We start from the raw sequence: 20,041 nt of genomic DNA, 5'->3' as shown, positions 1-20,041 counted from the left end.
CCAGCATGATAATGCACCCTGTCACAAAGCAAAGTCATCTGAAACTGGTTTCATGAACATGACAATGAGTTCAGTGTTCTTCAGTGGCCTTCCCAGTCACCGGATCTGAATCCAATAGAACACCTCTGGGATGTGGTAGAACGGGAGATTCACAGCTTGAAAGTGCATCTGCAGGAATTGCGTGATGCAATCATGTCGTCATGGACCAGAATCTCCAAGGAATGTTTCCAACATCTTGTAGAATCAATGCCATGAAGAATTGAGGCTATTTTGAGTGCAAAGGGAGGCCCTACCCAGTATTAGTATAGTGTTCTTAATAAAGTGCTCAGTGAGTGTAGAACACTATCTTTATGGATAACTCCAACCCAATAAATATTGGACTAGGCAAGTAAGCAAATGAATAAGTAAATAAACTATGAAATAAAGATTCAGCAACTATAATCATGTTCAGTGGAATTGTTTTTAATTTTATCCAGCAACTGTCAAACATTAGTTATTCTGGTGTCACAACACCTGATTATAAAAGCGCTGTATGAAAGCAGTCCCATATTATTTCAACAAGGGAGCTTTAGTAAAACTGTCCAACACCTTCACACAAAATGTTGTTAACATCACAGTCAAAACTTTGCAACAATTCACAATTAAAACAAACTTAGAAATAAAATAACTTCACACTGAATTGTGTTAACATCTTCACACTTCTGTGTTAAAATGTCAAGAGTGAGAAGTACAGTAACATACATATTGAGACCTGAACAGAAGTTGGGCAGGTGAGCAGTGGTGACCTTCAGCCTAAGTCTACCTCACCACTACAGAACCTCCCCTCCCTGTGATGTCCTGAACCTATTGTCTCCCGGTATTAGACCCTGTCTACCTCACCACTACAGAACCTCCCCTCCCAGGTGATGTCCTGAACCTATTGTCTCCCGGTATTAGACCCTGTCTACCTCACCACTACAGAACCTCCCCTCCCAGGTGATGTCCTGAACCTATTGTCTCCCGGTATTAGACCCTGTCTACCTCACCACTACAGAACCTCCCCTCCCAGGTGATGTCCTGAACCTATTGTCTCCCGGTATTAGACCCTGTCTACCTCACCACTACAGAACCTCCCCTCCCAGGTGATGTCCTGAACCTATTGTCTCCCGGTATTAGACCCTGTCTACCTCACCACTACAGAACCTCCCCTCCCAGGTGATGTCCTGAACAGACTTTCAATAGATGCAGGTCGGGGGAGGGCCAGATTTTCGACACTATCCCTATCCTAGTTTGGAGTCTTTACATGTCAGCTTGCTAGCTAGACAGTTGCAGTCAGGAACTGCCAGCTCGCCAGCCAACCTGCCGTGATGACAGTGTGGTTTGAACCAAATCCAATGCAAACAAAAGGCGCGCAAAACAAACGGCCATTAGCCTGGTATTAACGTACGAGAGGCGCCACCTGCTGGACGACATTGCGAAGCTCCTTTGATGTCTTCTCTTATAAAACAAATACCTACAAGTGAAAGTTAGGGTTTAAATAACTTCTTTAAACACGCTTTAAATAACTTCTTTATTTAAACCTGATTTTAAAATATCAAGCAAGAACAACAGCCACACCACTGACATAGTCACAGTGCTGTGCTCGACAGGTACAGTAAAGTTAGACATTAGCCTGTTAGCTAGCCACTGTTCAGAAAACCTCCTACGAGGCCCTTTAACTGTCCCGACCCATCTCACACTCGGTACCGTTTTTGCTCCAGTTGCTAAATCAGCTACAGCTGGCAGCTAGTAGTATATCTAATTATGTTAACGCTTATCAACAGTACGAGCTAACTGTTGTATAAGTTATTAGCTAGCTAGCTAAGTAAATTAAATAACTGCCACTCCTTGTTTGAACCAGACCTGCTGAGATGGACGATCAGGATACCTTGGTTAACTTGGATAACCTCCTTCTCCAGCTTGGTAAGCTTTGTTGGTTTTTTTAGAACAAGTCGTGTGGTAAAGATTGGTCACAAGCTAACATTAGCTCATGTTAATGTAAATCTAACCAACATTTGTTTTTCTTTATGGGGAAATGTAGCCCTGCATACCCGGGAACTATCTCAGAAGAAGGATGAGACAAAGAAACAGATTCAATGTAAGTGAAACTATACCTCTAAGAAATCATACTAGTCCTAGCCTGTCTATTGAAAGGTCTGGACTCTCCTGTAAATCATAATGACGAGGTCTGTTGCAGCTTTGGCTTAGAGGCCTTCTTGACCTTCTGTTGTAGTCAAGTGTCTGTGCCAATGTCCTGTGGCCCAGGCTTGCTGCTTCCAAGCCCACATCACCTGTTCCCCCACAAAAGCAAGGATAGCTAGATGTCATCAGCAGTGAGATGTGTTTATTTTCATTGTTAGGATTGGTGTTCATTAAACAGTTTGTTGTAATGTCACGCCAGATTGCAAAGATAACGTTGCTGAGAGGAAATCTTACATTGAAGAAACCAAAACAAACATAAAGAAACTTGAGGAGGAATCATATCGTAAACAAAATATTGTGAAGCATTTCAAAGCCAGTGCAAAAAGGTAAAGTACAATTATCGTTATCGTAGGGAAGTAATATATCTGACCTATGCATTTACTGTACATGAAAATCATTTGGCTTCTATTAGTTTATTTAGAAATGTTGTTTTATATGATTTGTCTTAAGTCGTGTTTTGTATGTACAGGCCTGCTGTTGATTTAATGAATTCATCAAGGTGCTAACTTCTGTTCTCGTAGTATGAAAGGTACCAACAGCCTTCTTCATCAGTATGAGAAAACACTGCAGGTGGAACTAGAGAGGAGACTGGAGAACTGTAATCAAGACATGTGAGTTTAGTACCCTTTTGGCCTACAGTGTATTCAACAAACCATAACAATGATGGTGTATTAATACTCCTCCCAACTCCCATTTGTCAACCCAAGGAAAGTGTACAATGAGAGAATAGAAAGCTACAGGAAGGTTTTCCAGCAGCACAAAGAGCATTACTGCCAGCATCCTCTTGCCAAAAACCTTCTGGTGCTCCAGTCTGAGAAAGAAGAGATAGAATGTAGGATCCAAGCTTGTGAGGAACAAATACTTGCAAAACAGAAAGACCTTCAGCATCTACAAGGTAAATTAACTTTAACTTTAACTCATTTTGTTTTACTAAATGTCTTGTACTGTATACTGTCATTGGAAAACTAGTCATTTAGTCATTTCCCCCCGTCTAGGTCAAACAAGCAACTCATCTCCCATCAAGAACCAATCTGAAAGGTAGGCCTTTGGACAGTTTATTTCAACAGAACTATTTATGATCTCTCTTAGGTCAAAGTCAATAATAGTTCATAATATGAGTATCTGTAGTATTTTTCTTATTGACTCCACATTGCTGTGTAGCATTACTGGTCATCTGAATGCAGCAGAGCATGAAAGCCAGTTAGAACATCAGCCAGAGGACGACATTCACTCTCACGTCGACGTCTCCTCCCTCCACCTCACCCAGCCAAAGGTATCCATCTCAATATCCCTAGTTTGAGTGCCATGTTGAGATTAAGGCTTAACGTCACTCCTCTCACTCTGGCCTCTCTCAATTTGTGATTTACTGTGATTTATTGTCCAGCTATAATGGGCGGCGAATAGAACAATTCAATCAATAATGCAGTGAAGATTCTTTGTTTCAGGATTGAGTAGTAATGTAATTAAACGATCAATTGTATAGTTAATACTTAAATTGATCATATGAAAGGGGCCACTCTCTACACATCTTTCAGCATGTGTAGTAGTGCCAACTGTCGTGAGCTTGGATTCACTTTCCAGGATGGTCACCAGAGAGTGGTGGGGGGAATGATGGATGAGGGTCAGGAGAACAACCTTGGCCGGGATGCACCTGCTTACGCTCTGTCCCAAGGAGACAAGAGTTTCGAGTTGTGGTCAAACCCTGAGTCAATGGGTATGGTCTTTTTATAGTTGAACAATGCTTCACTTTGAGATGTTATTGTTGTTGTCCTGTTACGAATTTGCACTCATTTATAACAATGCAGATTTTAGAGATCTTGAAATATATTATTTTCTGAGAAGCTATGATATGATTTTGTGTTTGTGTTCATCCTCTAGATCAGATGCCAAGCACGGACCAGGACCAGGCGTACGGAGCAGAGGAACAGGTCTTGTGCATATTGTTGAACAACATGTGGGACTGGAAAATCAGGCTCCAATTACAGTAAAAGTTGTAAAAGACAATAATACTACAAATTCATTTTTTATTTATTGTTTATTTGAAAACAGAAACCAGACACTTACTGTATGACATATGTAGTAAATGCGATGTAGATGAATTATTGTGTTATATAATTATGCGAAAGCTGTATTAGAAGAAAGGTTTCTGTAAATAGGAGGAGCAGCTTAACATAAGGAAGGTAACGGAGGCGGAGGTGGAGGAGAAGGCACCAGTGCAGGCACCAGAGCAGGCACCACTCCCTGCTGGTGAGGAGGAAAATGAGGGGGTCCCGGCCTATCCTCAGTCTTCCCCTGTGAGAACCTATCCTCAGTCTTCCCCTGCACGAATGAAAGCTTACACCCGCACCCCAACCTTCTCACTCAAGTAAGATATTCCACACTTTAGAATTCGTACATACAAGATGACCCACTGACTCCCTGTTCTCACTACCATAAAGACTAAAGTTCAATGTCATGTTAAATGTTTCAGCAGTAGCCCCGGGAGTTCACCAGGTCGCCAAGACGGCCCTGAAGCGAAGTCGCCAGGTTTTCTGTTCGCCATGAGCACGACTCCCACCACACCTGGCTTCTCTGGGTTTGACATGGGCTTTGATATGGGCTCAGCCCAAGAGGAGGTAAGGAGGAGCAACATGGGCTTTGATATGGGCTCAGCCCAAGAGGAGGTAAAGGAGGAGCAACATGGGCTTTGATATGGGCTCAGCCCAAGAGGAGGTAAAGGAGGAGCAACATGGGCTTTGATATGGGCTCAGCCCAAGAGGAGGTAAAGGAGGAGCAACATGGGCTTTGATATGGGCTCAGCCCAAGAGGAGGTAAAGGAGGAGCAACATGGGCTTTGATATGGGCTCAGCCCAAGAGGAGGTAAGGAGGAGCAACTAGAAAATGAGACTTCTTTGCAAAGATGACTTCACACCCAAATCGGACTTAAATGTTTCCATTTGTCGTTTGCAGGAAAGCCCTTTCTCTTTTACAAGCTCATACTTCAGCGAAAAGGTACTAGTTTTGATTGATTTTTTATTTAACCTTTATTTATACAGGTTAGTCACAGTGAGATAAAATCTCTTTTGCAAAAGAGACCTGTTTCAACAGCAGCAACAACTTACATACAGACACAACATTTAACAAACTATGGACACACATACAGTACAACAGTTACATATAGAAACTTTCTACATGTTGCAGAGCTTTGTGGCTAAATGATTTGTGCAGAATCTTGTTGCTAGCTTGTCTTATGCTTGTGTCTTTTCAGAAACCCTCTGGATCCAAGTCCTCCAGTGGTAAATGTACTCTGTTGTTGAGGTCCTGGCCGGTACTGTTTGCATCTCTCATACTGGGTTTCTCTGAATGAATATTAATGAATATTTTTGCAGGCTTCCTGTTTGACCAAGGTGAAAGGTCTGAAGATGGCTTCGAGTTCTCTTTCGGTGCCAAGAGCCCTGAGCAGACCTCAGTCAGTGGCGAGAAGGAGGGGGCTCGGGATTCCTTCCCGTTCTCTTTTAACTTTGGGAAGTTTTAGAAAAGCTTCTGCTGCAGTGACGATTTCACAAACGGTTATGTAATGAGTTTCCTGTTTCTGTCCCTGATTTCCTGCTGTAATTTGTGTTGATTTTCACAACAATTGATGGAAGTACAATAACTGTACATCCCAACACCACCTGCAGTGGTGATCATTTAGGGTTAAAATGTGGATGCGTTGTTGTTCTCAACTGAATGTCTGTTGTATTGGAGATGAGTCCCAGTATTCAACCGTTGTATGGAAATTCCACATAAAATACCATCTAGAAATCAGTTTGATTTTCACTATAACATGTTTGTTTCACACTTGTGGTTTATATAACATTTAACATTGCAACTAATATTTATTTATATGTTACATGTGGTAATTAAATGTACTGCACAGAACTAGCAACTGTATTTATTGATGGCGTTTCTTTATATTGTGTCTGTATCAAAATTGATCACAATTACATTTACTGGCATTTCTGCTTTGTCGACATGTCTATTCTAAGAACAACATTCACTGAAGCAAAAAAACATACTACAATACTCGTCTTAAAGGTAATTGCACTAAACACAGCTGCAGTGTGTTTCGTGTACTGCATATTGATATCTGAGTGATTTGCTGTTTAGTTCGGCTGGCAGCACAATCACTGACACTAACTCCAGTATTGAAAGCGTTGGTCCCGTGAGATCATTAAACACAAAATGTGGTTGTCGCATTGAACATAACATAAAATTACAATAGCACAGGTATGGGCTTCACATAATGGCTTCAGCAGTTTCATAGACATCAGTTGTTCATCGTGACACAATAAAAGCCTGTTCTAATAATTGCAATTAACATTACATAGACATAAACATATAAAATTGATTTGCCATAGGACTGATCATTGAGCAAGCTTAACTATTTACTGTACTTTGAATATCTCTTAAATTCTGGTCTAGGTGGTCTTTTAATGCTACTGTTCGATCATATAACTTCAAACACTTTAGTGAATTTGTGTAAGAGCACCTTTACAACCTCACACATGTGGCACATTGCAGGGTTAGAGGTTCTGTAAAGAGAAAATCAAAAACAATCATTGAGAATGTTACAGCATCATGAATTTGGCAACATTCTTTGCTTGGTCATAATGTATGTATTACCTTTGGGCCCTAAAAGTATTATGTTTGCAATTTGTATATGACGATACTAGGCCTCAACCAATATATAAACTCTTATTTTACATTCCTTCAGAACCTACTAAAAGTAATATTTCTGTTAAAGAAAGACTGTTTGGTCAGTCTGAGGCACACAACACACATGTAAGGACTCTTCTTCTGATGACTTCTGATGGGGAATACAGGACTTGTGGAATCAGGGAGGGAGGGAGGGAGGAGAGAAGAGGCTGGAATGGCATTCCAGGGCTTCTACAACGTTTAGAACCCAGTGTCAATGCTGAGGGACCGGCGGGTCACGTGTTCTATCTCTCCAGGGACGTACTCGGTGAAGCTGGTCTGGTACTTGGCCAACATCTTGAGCATCAGACGCATGTTCAGCCACCACTGCACTTTGGGCATGCGGTGCCTGCAGAGAGGAGACAGAGATCTGAGTGCCAGAGCCAGCGTGGTCATAAGTCGTCTGACACAACCTAGAAAACAAACTGAGGACTTTGATAGGGAATCATATAACCGTGGCTAGCGTGTTCATAAGGGGGGGTGGATCCCAGCGACTTGAATAATTTACCGCCCCTATCTCAAGACTTTATTGTTTTGCAAAAATATAGAATATATGCCATTTAGCTGATGCTTTTATCCAAAGCGACTTACATTGCAGTGAGTGCATACATTTCAGTATATATGGTCCCAGCGGGAATCAAACCCACGACCTAAGCGTTGTTAGCGCCATGCTCTACCAACTGAGCCACAGAGGACCACACTGAGCCATAGAGGACCACACTGAGCCACAGAGGACCACAATCAATGAATTGCATTTTAAATACGGACCAGTCAGGCTTTAGGTCTGGAAGGAGGACCGCCTCTACTTACTCAAAGTCAGTCTGGTCCTTCAGCTCCATCACGGGTATGAAGGAGATCACCTTCTTGGTGAGGCCGAGGACACACGCCGTGTCCGGTGCGTTGGCAAACACGCGACCTGGTGAGGTAAAACACAAACGTTAAGATGAGTCTCTTCAGGCTGCATCTTAACGGTCTCTCCTAAAGACCTCTTCACCCCCACTACCCCCCCTGTACTAACCCTAACCCCAACCCCAACCCTTGAGACCTCTTCACCCCCACAAGTTTCTCTCCTGTTAATAAAAAATAAATAAATAAAAATTATTATTTTTTCCTTGTTCTAGCATTGTGACTGCCTATGGCCCCTGGTCTGAGCATTGATTACTTTATCTTATGATGACTGATGGATAGATGATTCACTTACTTAAACAAATGTATTTGTTGTAAGTCGCTTTGGACAAAGGCGTCTGCTAAATGCCATAAATGTAAACCGGTATCACCCGGTTTCTTCTTGTTCCATGTCAATGCTTTGTTGTCGTGGCCACAGTTCCTGTCACCGTACCTTGTCTGAAGTTGTCCTGCATCCTCTCCGTGAGCCACAGCACAGCCTTCACACCCAGCTTGGTGCCAAAATTTCGATCGAAAGGCGAGGGTGACCCTCCCTAAAAAAAAGATACCATGCAGGTGACATATAGTAACTTATAGAAATAATATTTCGGGAATACAGCCCACACCGATCGGATATCATCTCAGAACATGAAACCCAACCCATCTTTGTAAGACGTTTCATTTGAGCTCTATGAGGTCTCAGTTAGTTGAATCCAGACCTGCTGGAGGTGTCCAAGCACATTGACTCGGCAGTCGAAGATGCCCTTCCCCTCAGCAGAGTACAGCTTGTGGATGAAGTCGGTGGTGTAATGCTTGTGACACTTCTCGTTCCTATGGAGACAATCAGCACAGGATGAGACTAACTACCTGTACCTGGGGGCGAGGCAAGTTTCTTCATTTCTCTGTTTTGTTTTTTAAAATATGTGAATATACTGTAATATCCCAATGCATACTGTAGTGCACTGCCAATACAGTGAGAGGCCATACTAAGAGCTGTGTAGTCCACCGGAAAAAGATTCCACAGCAGTATATAGTTCTTGAGTCTAGGGAATTGTTCTTTTTCTAATCCATCTTCTTGACATGCCGAACAAAGTCACAGTTTAATTAGGTTTCAATAATGCAGCAATTCCCACTGCGAAATCCTCCTTAATTCAGTACAAATGTCTGAGCAAGAACAAATGAGACAGGGTTTTTTATAATCTCTAGACGGATGAATGAATCTCTTACCTCAGGACCAGACCTCGCTGGATATCCTTCTTCATCTTCTCTGTTAAATGCTCCACGTTGGTCTGTGAAAGGGGAAAGTCATTATGGGAGCGTCTCAGCGACGCGTGGATAATATCACGCTGTCTGAAAGGTCAAGCAGTCGTCTCATGGCAGACTATGATTCAGACCTGGGGCGAAGTAGCAATTACTTTCTCTCAAGTACCCTTACGCGCGCTTGATTTAGCTTGCTTGGCACGGTGTACAGCCAATGGTGTAGTCCAACATGTGCAACCCCCACCCGTCTGACACACAGGGCAAGCTACAGTACCAGACAAAAGTTTGGACACACCTTGCCAAGAGTGTGCAAAGCTGTCATCAAAGCAAAAGGTGGCTACTTTTTTGTTTACTGCATAATTCCATATGTTCCTTCATAGTTTTGATGTCTTCAATATTAATCTACAATGTAGAAAATAATAAAAATAAAGAAAAACCATCCAATGAGAAGGTGTGTCCAAACTTTTGACTGGTACTGTACATCAAGTGCACCGCAAAGAAAATCTGAAAGAAAACCAATATGTCTATGAAGGTTTGTCTCACCTTCAGGTCGTGGATGTTGAAGGTGTCCTCGAATATGTAGGCAGCATCAGCGCCCACGGCGATGCCGGTGGTGGTGGCCAGGTAGCCGCAGAAGCCCCCCATGGTCTCCACCACAAACACACGCCGCTTTGTCCCTGTGGCGGACTGCTTTATCTTGTCACAACCCTGAGGAGAAGACAACAGGGATGACGCACAGTCAGACAACACACACAGGACACACGGACACACACAGACACACACAGACACACACAGACTCACACAGACTCACACGGACTCACACACACACACTGACTCACACACACACAGACTCACTGATTCAGCACTCTGCCTTTAGGTTACTGTGTGACAGATGCAAGGTGTAATCTGTTTTGTTTCTGGGTACAAACAAAACACACAACATAACCACAGACCCCCTCAGGAGTCAGGGGAGGGTCTTATCGAGTGTACTGCACACTTGTGAGTTTAAATGGAATTAAGTTTGGGCAACAATGACAGTTTGCGCCTCTAGGCTGTGAGAAGACTGCATGGTAGAAGAGATCAAGGGTATTTTTCCGGTCATCGGCTTGGACTCACTTCCATGGCAGCATTGACAGCCGTGTCGGCGCCCAGGCTGAAGTCAGTGCCAGGGACGTTGTTGCTGATCGTGGCAGGAATGACTACCATGGGGATGCAGAGCTCATCGTAACGTCCCCTGGCATCAAACAGCTCCAGGACTCCCTCATACGCCTGCAATACAAACACCAACCAGGATGGAAGGGGGAGACATCAGTTCTGACCCCCTTTCTTCAAATAACCCTTCCCCCGATGGGACAAAGGACTGTGATTTCTCCGTGAAGTTTTACAAGCCCTCAGGAATGTGTCAATGATGTGATGTCATTGAATGAAATTGATAGAATGAGGTCTCATTGGTCCTCCTTGCAAACAGCTCCTACTTTAAATACTCTGGTCTATAAAACAGATTCATTATCTTTCTTTCTCTTCGTCATGGTGTGTGTTCTCAGCTGTGAGTACTGTAAAAGTGACCATGTGGTTCTCTCTCTCTCTGTCTCCCCCTCCCTCTCCCTCCCTCCCTCTCTCTCTCTCTCTGTGTCTCTCTCTCTCTTTCTGTGTCTCTCTCTCTCTCTCTCTGTGTGTCTCTCTCTCTCTCTCTGTCCCTCTCTCTCTCTCTCTCTGTCCCTCTGCCTCTCTCTCTCTCTCTCTCTCTCTCTCTCAGGGCACAATGTAACATTTCTCTAGAAAGTATTTGCCTTGTAATAATTGTATAAGTATAAGTACAACGTGACCATTCTTGCAGTAATCGGCACAAACTAAAACATTCTTTGCACATAGTGTTAATTCAATTACTTGGGAGTCAGATTATTCATTTTAAATTATGATTTGTTATTCACACAATATAGCCACATTTCCTTGCCAAACCTTATGTTGTAACTGCCATCCAATAAGGCCCTACAAGATCAGTAGGATGACATCTATCTAAAACAGCAATGACCACTAGTAGTGAAAGCAAAACAGGACGTGTAAAAACATTCAGGGGCCTATGATGAGGACTTGTATTAGTACGTTATTCTGAACTATGATCTGAGCATATCCACACAAAACTTCAAGGTGTTCCCTATCAAATGGCATCCTGCTTTTGCATCTGATCATCATATTTCTAATGTTATAAGCAATTTAGTTTGGGTCTGGTTTTTAAGCCTTCAGGAGAAGAGGATAACACAGTTTTAAATGTGCATTAAAATCATTAAGTATTCAGTAATGGCTATAACTGATACCTCAAAACCCCCAATGACCAGCAGAGCTTGGATGCTGTACTTGTTCAGGACGTCCACGATCTTTTCCATGCAAGTATTTGGCAGGGTTCTGAGGAAGAGTATATTATCATTATTATTATTATTATTATTATTATTATTATTTCATCTCCATCATCATTATCATCATCATCATGTTCAGTTAAAGCAGACAGCAAGATATGATACACATTTTCACACAAATAACAGGAGAATATCTTTCTATTTTCACACAAGGTACTGTATACTTTGATGATCTCATTCTGTGACTACCTCACCGTTTGGTCCCCAGCAGCGAGCCTCCCTGGCCTGTCCAGCCAGCCACGCTGTGCCACTCCACCTCTGTCACCTGCAGACAACGACATGTCAATCAGACGGCCTCTTCGCAACACTCCCCCCCCCGATCTACACATGCTTATTGCCCCGATATATATAGATATTTTAAAATATATGTTTTAGTGCATTTCTGCTTTATTGGGATAGAGATAGTAGAGATTGACAGGGAGGATGGGTGAGAGAGAGAGGAGGGATGACATGCAGGATATGTCGATGGCCGGAATCGAACCAGGGACCTTGCGATTATGCGGTAAGCGCATTCGTGAGCTACGGCACTGAACGCCCCCACACACATGCTTTATCTGGCTCCTCCTCCTGATACAACCATACATACAGACAGTAAGAGGAGATGATTAAAAGAGCACATGCAGATCTGGGACCAGGCTAGAACCTCTAGGCTTGCGTCTAGGGACATAAAGAGGACCAGAGGCTCACCTCTCCATTGGCCAGTCCTTCAAAGCCGTCGTTGACCTTGTAGACCTTGTGACCTTGAGCCAGCGCGACCCTGACAGCTGACCTCACGGCTGCGTTCATCCCTGCCGCCGGGGCGCCCACGTTCAGAATGGCCATGGCGTGATTACTCTGGGGTGAGCCAGGACAGACAGAAACACAACACGGTGTGAATACACCATCTATACAGTGTGTTACAGGACTATTCAATTACAGCCCCGCAGGACCACTTCTGTTTTTCATTATTTCCTTAATTCAGACCTGGCTGAGACACCAGGGGGCGTTACACATGACAGGGCCGACCCAAACTGTACTGTGTTGGCTCGGATATGTTCCTTTCACATTGTCTAACCAGACCAGGCCAGGCCAGGCCAGACCAGGCCAGACCAGGCCAGGCCAGACCAGCTCTGGAGTGTGAATCAGGGTCAGGTAATTTAACTCTTCGGTCGATCGATTGCCAGGGTAAAGGTGTGGCTACAGAGCGTGTTCTGATGAGCAGTACCTTGGACTGGGCCTGCTTCTGGAAGGCCAGCAGCTTGTATGTGTTCCAGTTGTTCTCAAAGCTCCTACAGGGAGGATATTATTGCATGTCACGTTCACACCGTAGGGGGATACATTTAAACGTCACACATCAGAGACTCCTGGGATCACGGTTCTCACCCTCCACGCAGTTTGATGGCTTCTTCAAACCTCTTCTCGTTCATGGCTTTCTGCACCTCCTTGGTCTACAGGCAAGGGGACAGAAAACTATGGTTAAAAAAAACGTAATTTCATTTTCGAAAAATCGAAATCAAATAAAATCCCACTCAGGAGTGTCAATGAAGCAATACAAATGTACCTCTTGGCTTTTTTCACAACATTAATGAGGGACTCACCATCTCCACACACTCCATGAGAGGCAGGCGGACGGCCTGGTTTCCCGACAGGCCGATGACACAGGCCGGGGTGCCTGGCGTGGCCTCCAGCAAGGCCACCACCGCCTCCACACCCACCTTACTGCTCTATATGGATGGACACACACACACACACACACACACGACACACACACGACACACACACGACACACACACGACACACACACGACACACACACGACACACACACGACACACACACGACACACACACGACACACACACGACACACCACATACACACAGCATCCTTTCACTACTACTATGAGAAACTACAGGCTAGTTACCAATATGAACTGTTACTGAGCATCATCAGATGACGTAAGACAGACATGAGTACGGAATGTTTGGAGTGTCTGCTAAGCACATGAAGCAATTAGCAGATCCCAGTCGATCGCCATGTCTTCAACAGTCCACAGTTGTGTGCCACTTAGAATGAAGCGGTGTGTTGGTCATGCACTGGTGGAATGCGGGGTAAGTGGACTGTGCAGTTGACTACAGCCTGTTATCCAACTCACCAGCACCCTGTCAAAGGCGGAGGGGGTGCCACCTCTCTGGACATGACCCAGCACCGTCACCCTGGTATCATACCCCAGCCTGTCAACCACCAGCTGCAGGAAGATATGGAAGGAGGGGGGGGGTCACTACTTCATCAACATACTTTAGATGCATTCCAGGAGATTATGTCTTATAAAGATAGGGGCAATAGAAAAGGGAACTGCTGAGAAACGTACATCCTTCACATAGTTTGAAGAGATTGGGTCGCCATTTCTGTTGATGGCACCTTCAGCGATGATCACAACGTTGAGTCTGGATCCTTTGCTGCGGCTCTGGACAACAAACACATGTTAACTCATTCAGTGCCGAGGGTGAAAGTCGCCCCAAATTGTCAACATTGTAGAGTGCCCAGGGTGACTTTATTCACCAAAAATTCCTGGAACAAAAATATACACACGAGTACACTGCTTTGAGGGCTCTGGAAGTGCCACCCAGGCCCTGATCCCTGACCCCTGGCAGCCCCTGTCCCTGTCCCAGTCTCACCATCTCCAGACGGGCACACATGAGGTCCTCCCAGCCGTCCTCTGGGGGAGCCTCCGGAATGAAGAGCCAGTCAGCCCCGGAGGCCAGCGCTGACACCAACGCCAAATATCTGGACAGAACCATGGTCAGAACCCAACGTGTTAGATTAGTATCCAACGTGTTAGATTAGAAGTGGACATCAGAGGGGCAGTATCCAATGTGTTAGATTAGGAGTGGATATCAATATGGCCTGGGGTGGTCCAGTGGTCTAGCACCACGGCCTGTGGTTTGTCCAGTGGTCTAGCACCACGGCCTACAGTGCACACATGGCCATGTCGGCTTGGGTTAGAATCCGGCCCATGGCCTGCTGATACACCCTCTCCTCTTTACTTCCTGTCTTTCTCTACTGTCTCTATCTAATAAAAACTGAAAAATACGAGTGTACCACACTCTAAAAATTAATAACCTTAAAGGAGTGACTATCAAAGAGAAATGTACACGTTTATAACAACGTACATGATTGCAACATATACACATAACTGTTATTACTCACCCACAGTGGCGTCCCATAACCTCCAGGACAAACGTCCGCTGGTGGCTGCAGGAGAGAGACAAACATTTTACGATGGGTTGTAGAAATACAACACCGCACACACGTTTGTTGAAGTCCTGTCTCATCAAAGAAATGCCTGTTTTATGATTCACAACCACGTTATTGTACTAAGGCAGTCTCATTCACTATCACACATAGCACATCTGGCTGTGAGGGAACACGTTCGGACTAGACCCCCTTCATGAAAAGACAAGCTTGAATGGGAGCGTGAAGACAATAACGGTTGGATCGAGGGTTTGGCCGGTTTACATTCCACTGGCAACTTCCAACAAGTTGACTTCCTGTTACAGGAAATCACTCACCATCATTGCTATTCATATCCAGTGCCCTGCGTAAGTATTGGGACACTTTCCGGAAATCAAGCAATTGAGACATACCCTGAAATAGGGGGAGACTATGCATATAAAAAGTGTTGTAATTTCTGAATGTCCACAATATGTCCACAAATACCACCAAATAAAAGATGAGAATCTCTACTTTAACCTCATAGTAATCCAAACGTTTTGGAGTATAGAGCCCACAGAAGAAAAAATGCTTCATTGCCCCGTTACTTCCGCAGGGCACTGGTCTGTCAGGACGTGTAAGACTGACCTCTGGGCAGTAGTGGTGATGGCGTCAACGATCTCGATGATGCGGTGCAGCGCGGAGTCTGCCCCGATGGTCATGTCAGTGCCACAGAAGTCGTTGTCGATGGATCCCACCAGCCCCACGATGCTCAGGTGACTGTGCTGCAGGGCCAAGGTGTCTGTGATCCTGCCTGCAAATCACACAACAAACAAACAGTTTGTCTATGAACACACAGGCTGGCGGGATCCCACAAGCATCTATCCAGACCATGACAACATCTATCCAGACCAAGACAGCATCTATCCAGACCAAGACAGCATCTATCCAGACCAAGACAGCATCTATCCAGACCATGACAGCATCTATCCAGACCATGACAACATCTATCCAAACCAAGACAGCATCTTCTAACCATACCCAATGCTAAGAGAACCATAGGATCACTCAACGAAAATCTCCTGAACCACTTTTTTTTTTAAAGGCCCATAGAAAGAACAGTCTTATTATTTATAATTAAAAGACATACAATATGATTCATTACTTAATATTTACAGAAAAGAAGGGTTGTAAGCTAAATAAGCGTGATGCTCTACCAAGCGGCAGGCTGTTTTTTTACACAAGAACTGACAAAATGGCTTCTCCACCGAGATCGCCTCACCTTTCTTCACCAGCTCCTCCAGCAGGCCCTTCCACTCGCCACGGAAGATGTTGGCGCCGGTGAGGCTGCCGTCTCCGCCACACACACACAGGTTGGTGATGCCGCGCTTCACCAGGTTGAAGGCGGCGGCCAGGCGGCCGTCCCGGGAGGTGAAGGCCTTGCAGCGAGCGCTGCCGATCACGGTACCGCCCTGCGGGAGAAAGGAAGAGGCGACAACGCACAGTAAGAGACCGGGCGCCAAGGTCAGCACCGACGCTGGACCGGTCGGTTTCTGAAAACAGGTTGGGTCGTATCCAATGACACACAGCCATTTTTTTTTTGCATTCTTGTATGGGATATTGGATAGCTCAGGCTGTGAAGGAGTGGAGGGGAGGGGAGGGGAGGGGAGGGGAGGGGAGGGGAGGGCATCGCATCAGAGCCTTTTCCGTGCCGTTCCCCCCAGACTCCCCTAGAGAGCATCAGTGACACGGAAAGTGACACCAAAGGTTATGAGGGAGTAGAACTAGACTCAGTCACTCCTAACGAGCCGACGGCAGAGAGGAGGAAGAAGCACTGAACACACTGAACAAAGCACCCGCAAAAACATTTTTGCAGGGCTGAAAAGTATACGCTGATGCTTTTTCTGAAAGTATTTGGTTAATATCACACTAAATTAAAAAATAAATTAAAAAAAAAACGGCAGACACAACCACAAGGCATAAACCAGCTACAGATTACAGTTATTTAGACACTTGCACTAATATCTAAAACTTGAAATCCAAGCAAGCTCACACGCTATGGCCTTATTCAAGTTTCGTTGAGCAATGAGTAGCAATGGATTTTTTTATATTTTTTTTTTACCATTGCAAAGCAGTTCACATAAATGACATCACAGTTCCATCCTATTACAAAACCTCCACTGGACTTCAACTGTTAAAGGAAGGGGTATCGCAAGCCCATTCTTACACGTCACACCAGAACAATTCTGAGACAAACACAACATTCAACCATACAGAAACAGACACAGTGAGACACCTTGCAGAGCATCTACGGTAGAGTTCAATAGCAGCTACAACTCTCTACTTTGTATCTATTGGTGAGACGTCGATGGGTCCGGTACAGCACATGCAGCAAGGCACCTTACCAGCTTACAGCCGGAACTGAACAGGCAAGGAAAGAAGAGGCAGATGGAGAGAGGGATGAGGGAGAAGACGTACCTGTGAACTTCAGTCAACACCAAAAAGACGCAAAAGAGAGAGAGACGCAACGTTATGTGATCAGAGAGAGTTTTTGAACATTGAAATGTGGAGGAGAACAAAAGAGTAAAAATGATTGGGGAATGTAACCCCCAGAGATACGCCTTGGGTGTGTGTGTGTGTGTGTGTGTGCAGAAGATACCACATTCCGAACAGTGAGTGAGTGATTGATTGATTGATGATTGACTGACAGGTAAAACATGGTTTGGTTTGTTTGGGCAGTTCTCTCAGGAGTGTTACCTGCTGGATGATGTTGGTCACGCTGTGCCAGTTTGCCAGCTTGATGTTATCGCCGCCGTCCACCAGCCCCTGGTAACCCTGAGGAAAAAACAACACTACTGAACCTTCAACCAACACTGCTCACTGCTAACCCTGACAACCAACACTGCTCACTGCTAACCCTGACAACCAACACTGCTCACTGCTAACCCTAACAACCAACACTGCTCACTGCTAACCCTAACAACCACTGAACCTTCAACCAACACTGCTCATGGACAACAACCGCCTCCTCCTCTCCACTTCCCCTCCTCCTCCTCCTCCCCTCTCCTCCTCCTCCTCTACTCCTCCCCTTCCCCTCTCCTCCTCCTCCTCTACTCCTCCCCTCCCCCTCTCCTCCTCCTCCTCTACTCCTCCTCTTCCTCTCCTCCTTCCCTCCCCCTCTCCTCCTCTTCCTCTCCTCCTCCTCTCCCCCTCCTGGTCTATTCTGCTGTCATGTTTCTCACCACCGTCGCTCACTGCTAACCCTAACAACCGCTGTCAAGTCAAGTCTCGTTTATTTGTCATTGCATTGAATATAAGAACACAACACAATGAAATACCTGAGGCAGAGCAGCTCTACAACATCAACAACAACAACAACAATAGAATGTAACAAGGATAATAGACACAATATAAACAGTAACAATAATAAAACAGTAAAAAAAATAACCCAATAAAATATACAGGCTTATTATGGCAGCAGGAGAGGGCAATAGAGTGTAGAGTGTAAAGTTCAATGTCCATGGAGAGTGTCACTGAGCAGGAAGGGGGGTGGAGGTGTAGTCCACTAATAGTCCAGTAATATAACAGTCATATTACTGGCTGAGGGCTACTATACTACCCTGTCTGAAGGATATACAGTAGAATAACGACACATTTCAAGACACAGAAGAGCAGAAAGGGTGTGAGGAATGTACCTCATAAATGAGATACATCTTGGCTCCCACATAGATGCCCATCCGCGTCACAGCACGCACGGCTGCATTCATTCCTGGTGAGGTCAGAGGTCACGTTATGGACAGTTCAAAGTGCAAAGTACAGTAGGCCGGCCTAAACGCCATTGCAGGTTCCTAATGTTTAACTTTCATAGTCAAAGTGACACACATTGTACAAGTCCAGACTGGATGAGTTCATTCAAGTGAGCTAGCAGTGTCACATCCGCTCTGTAGGCTGTAACCTTGACGGTCCTTTATCAAACATCAATAAATAAGTGCAGACTCCTTCCTGCACGTACACACACACACACACACACACACACACACACGACGACGACGACGTATTACAACATGACTGTATGTCTATTGTACGTAGCGTAGCTTTCACTAATGACTGAGATGCTATATCCTTAAACAAAAAGATGCACATCTATAACGTGCAATGCACACCCACTAATGTAATAACACACATTTAGAACTCAGGAAGCGTAGAAACAAAGCTGATATTGTGTCACTGACAGATCATTTCAACACGTAGCCAGTCCTGCGCCCCCTACTGACCGGCTGTCAAAAACTCATCTATGTCAACAAATCGTGTACAATTATAGTATGCATGAAATTATGATCAAGGCATTATTAAATCCCGTTAAATAACATGGAAGCAAGCAGTTGCACATCTGTAGGGCATATGTTGGATGTCCAATGGTCGGTCATCTGTCGGGGACAACTTGTAGCTAGATAAAGGGTCGTGAGGTGTTACGTGTCTGGTCGGTTACCTTGCGCATCTCCACCGCTGGTCAGAACCGCGATGGCCCGTCCAGAGCCCGCCATCCTCAGTGTCTCAAAATCCCTGGAGGACATTTTGGCCGCGGTGGTTCGAACCCACTTGGAAACTTAGAAAAATAATAATCAAATAAATGACAAATGACTTTCTTCTCGTGAGAAACGGAAACTAGGAAACGTCTGTCGAACTCATTCAACTGGAAGCAGATGACCTTCCTTCTGCTGCCTGTGGAACTGACTCCGCCCAGGACCGCCCAGGACCGCGCAGCAGGGAAGGTGTGTCCGCCTCCCCGTCTACCGTGTCTCATAGAGGCTTAGAATGGGTTTATAATGAGGATCTACTTCTTTTTTTTCCATGAAGTTTTTGCTAACTTTGATTCCAAATATCTTGGATTTGTGGAATGGAAATAGATATGGTAAATAATGATAGACACTAACATAACAGAAACAGGAAAACAGAAATGGCTCTTCTCTGTCCTATCGTCTCTCATGTTGGTGCTTTCACGTTGTTCTTTCTCGAGACTATTAAACCCTAGTCCTAACCCCCACAAATAATATCCGTATTCTTTTTAATGTGTTGTGTTTTACTCTTTTTTTTACTTGTATTGTTGTTTCTATTTGCATATCTGTTTTATCTGCACATTTGTAAACCACTTTCTAACACTTTCAAAAAAGGTGCTATATAAAGCAAGTTTATTAATATATTATTATTATTATTATTATTATTATTATTATTATTATTATTATGTGTTCTGCCTACAGTTCACATCTATCATTATCATTGCAATATAGCCATTTCCATTGAAACACACAGAAACAGTCAAGAATAGAAGAGACAGACAAACAGGGGTTGGTACAGTAC

At 44.4% G+C, this 20,041-nt stretch overlaps 1 protein-coding gene across 1 annotated transcript; it reads right to left on the bottom strand.

Annotated features, from left to right (window-relative positions):
* Positions 1 to 6,118: 6,118 nt before the first annotated feature.
* pfkla (phosphofructokinase, liver a) lies at positions 6,119 to 19,371 on the bottom strand. The gene is made up of 22 exons (XM_083681754.1): positions 19,173 to 19,371; positions 18,379 to 18,452; positions 17,441 to 17,518; positions 15,966 to 16,155; positions 15,332 to 15,497; positions 14,681 to 14,725; positions 14,149 to 14,257; positions 13,842 to 13,937; positions 13,626 to 13,718; positions 13,073 to 13,198; positions 12,858 to 12,922; positions 12,700 to 12,763; positions 12,183 to 12,329; positions 11,690 to 11,760; positions 11,397 to 11,484; positions 10,198 to 10,350; positions 9,625 to 9,789; positions 9,049 to 9,110; positions 8,541 to 8,652; positions 8,276 to 8,375; positions 7,747 to 7,852; positions 6,119 to 7,285 (listed from the first exon to the last, which is right to left on the bottom strand). Exons 1-22 carry the CDS (start codon positions 19,255 to 19,257, stop codon positions 7,138 to 7,140), a joined length of 2,343 nt encoding a protein of 780 aa, XP_083537880.1. The 5' UTR covers positions 19,258 to 19,371; the 3' UTR covers positions 6,119 to 7,137.
* Between the last annotated feature and the right edge of the window lie 670 nt (positions 19,372 to 20,041).

This window comes from Argentina silus (genome assembly GCF_951799395.1).
Source record: "Argentina silus genome assembly, chromosome: 12".
Lineage (NCBI taxonomy): Eukaryota > Metazoa > Chordata > Actinopteri > Argentiniformes > Argentinidae > Argentina > Argentina silus.
Note: the sequence above shows the minus strand (reverse complement) of the source record. Positions and strands in the feature narration are given on the sequence as shown.

Excerpts from the sequence above, each read along its gene's own strand:
- pfkla (XM_083681754.1), bottom strand. The coding sequence starts at position 19,257 with ATGTCCTCCAGGGATTTTGAGACACTGAGGATGGCGGGCTCTGGACGG. Across the intron at positions 13,199-13,625 it reads CCGCCTTTGACAGGGTGCTG|AGCAGTAAGGTGGGTGTGGA; the intron begins GTGAGTTGGATA and ends CCATCCATATAG. Across the intron at positions 12,764-12,857 it reads GCCATCAAACTGCGTGGAGG|GAGCTTTGAGAACAACTGGA; the intron begins GTGAGAACCGTG and ends TCCTCCCTGTAG.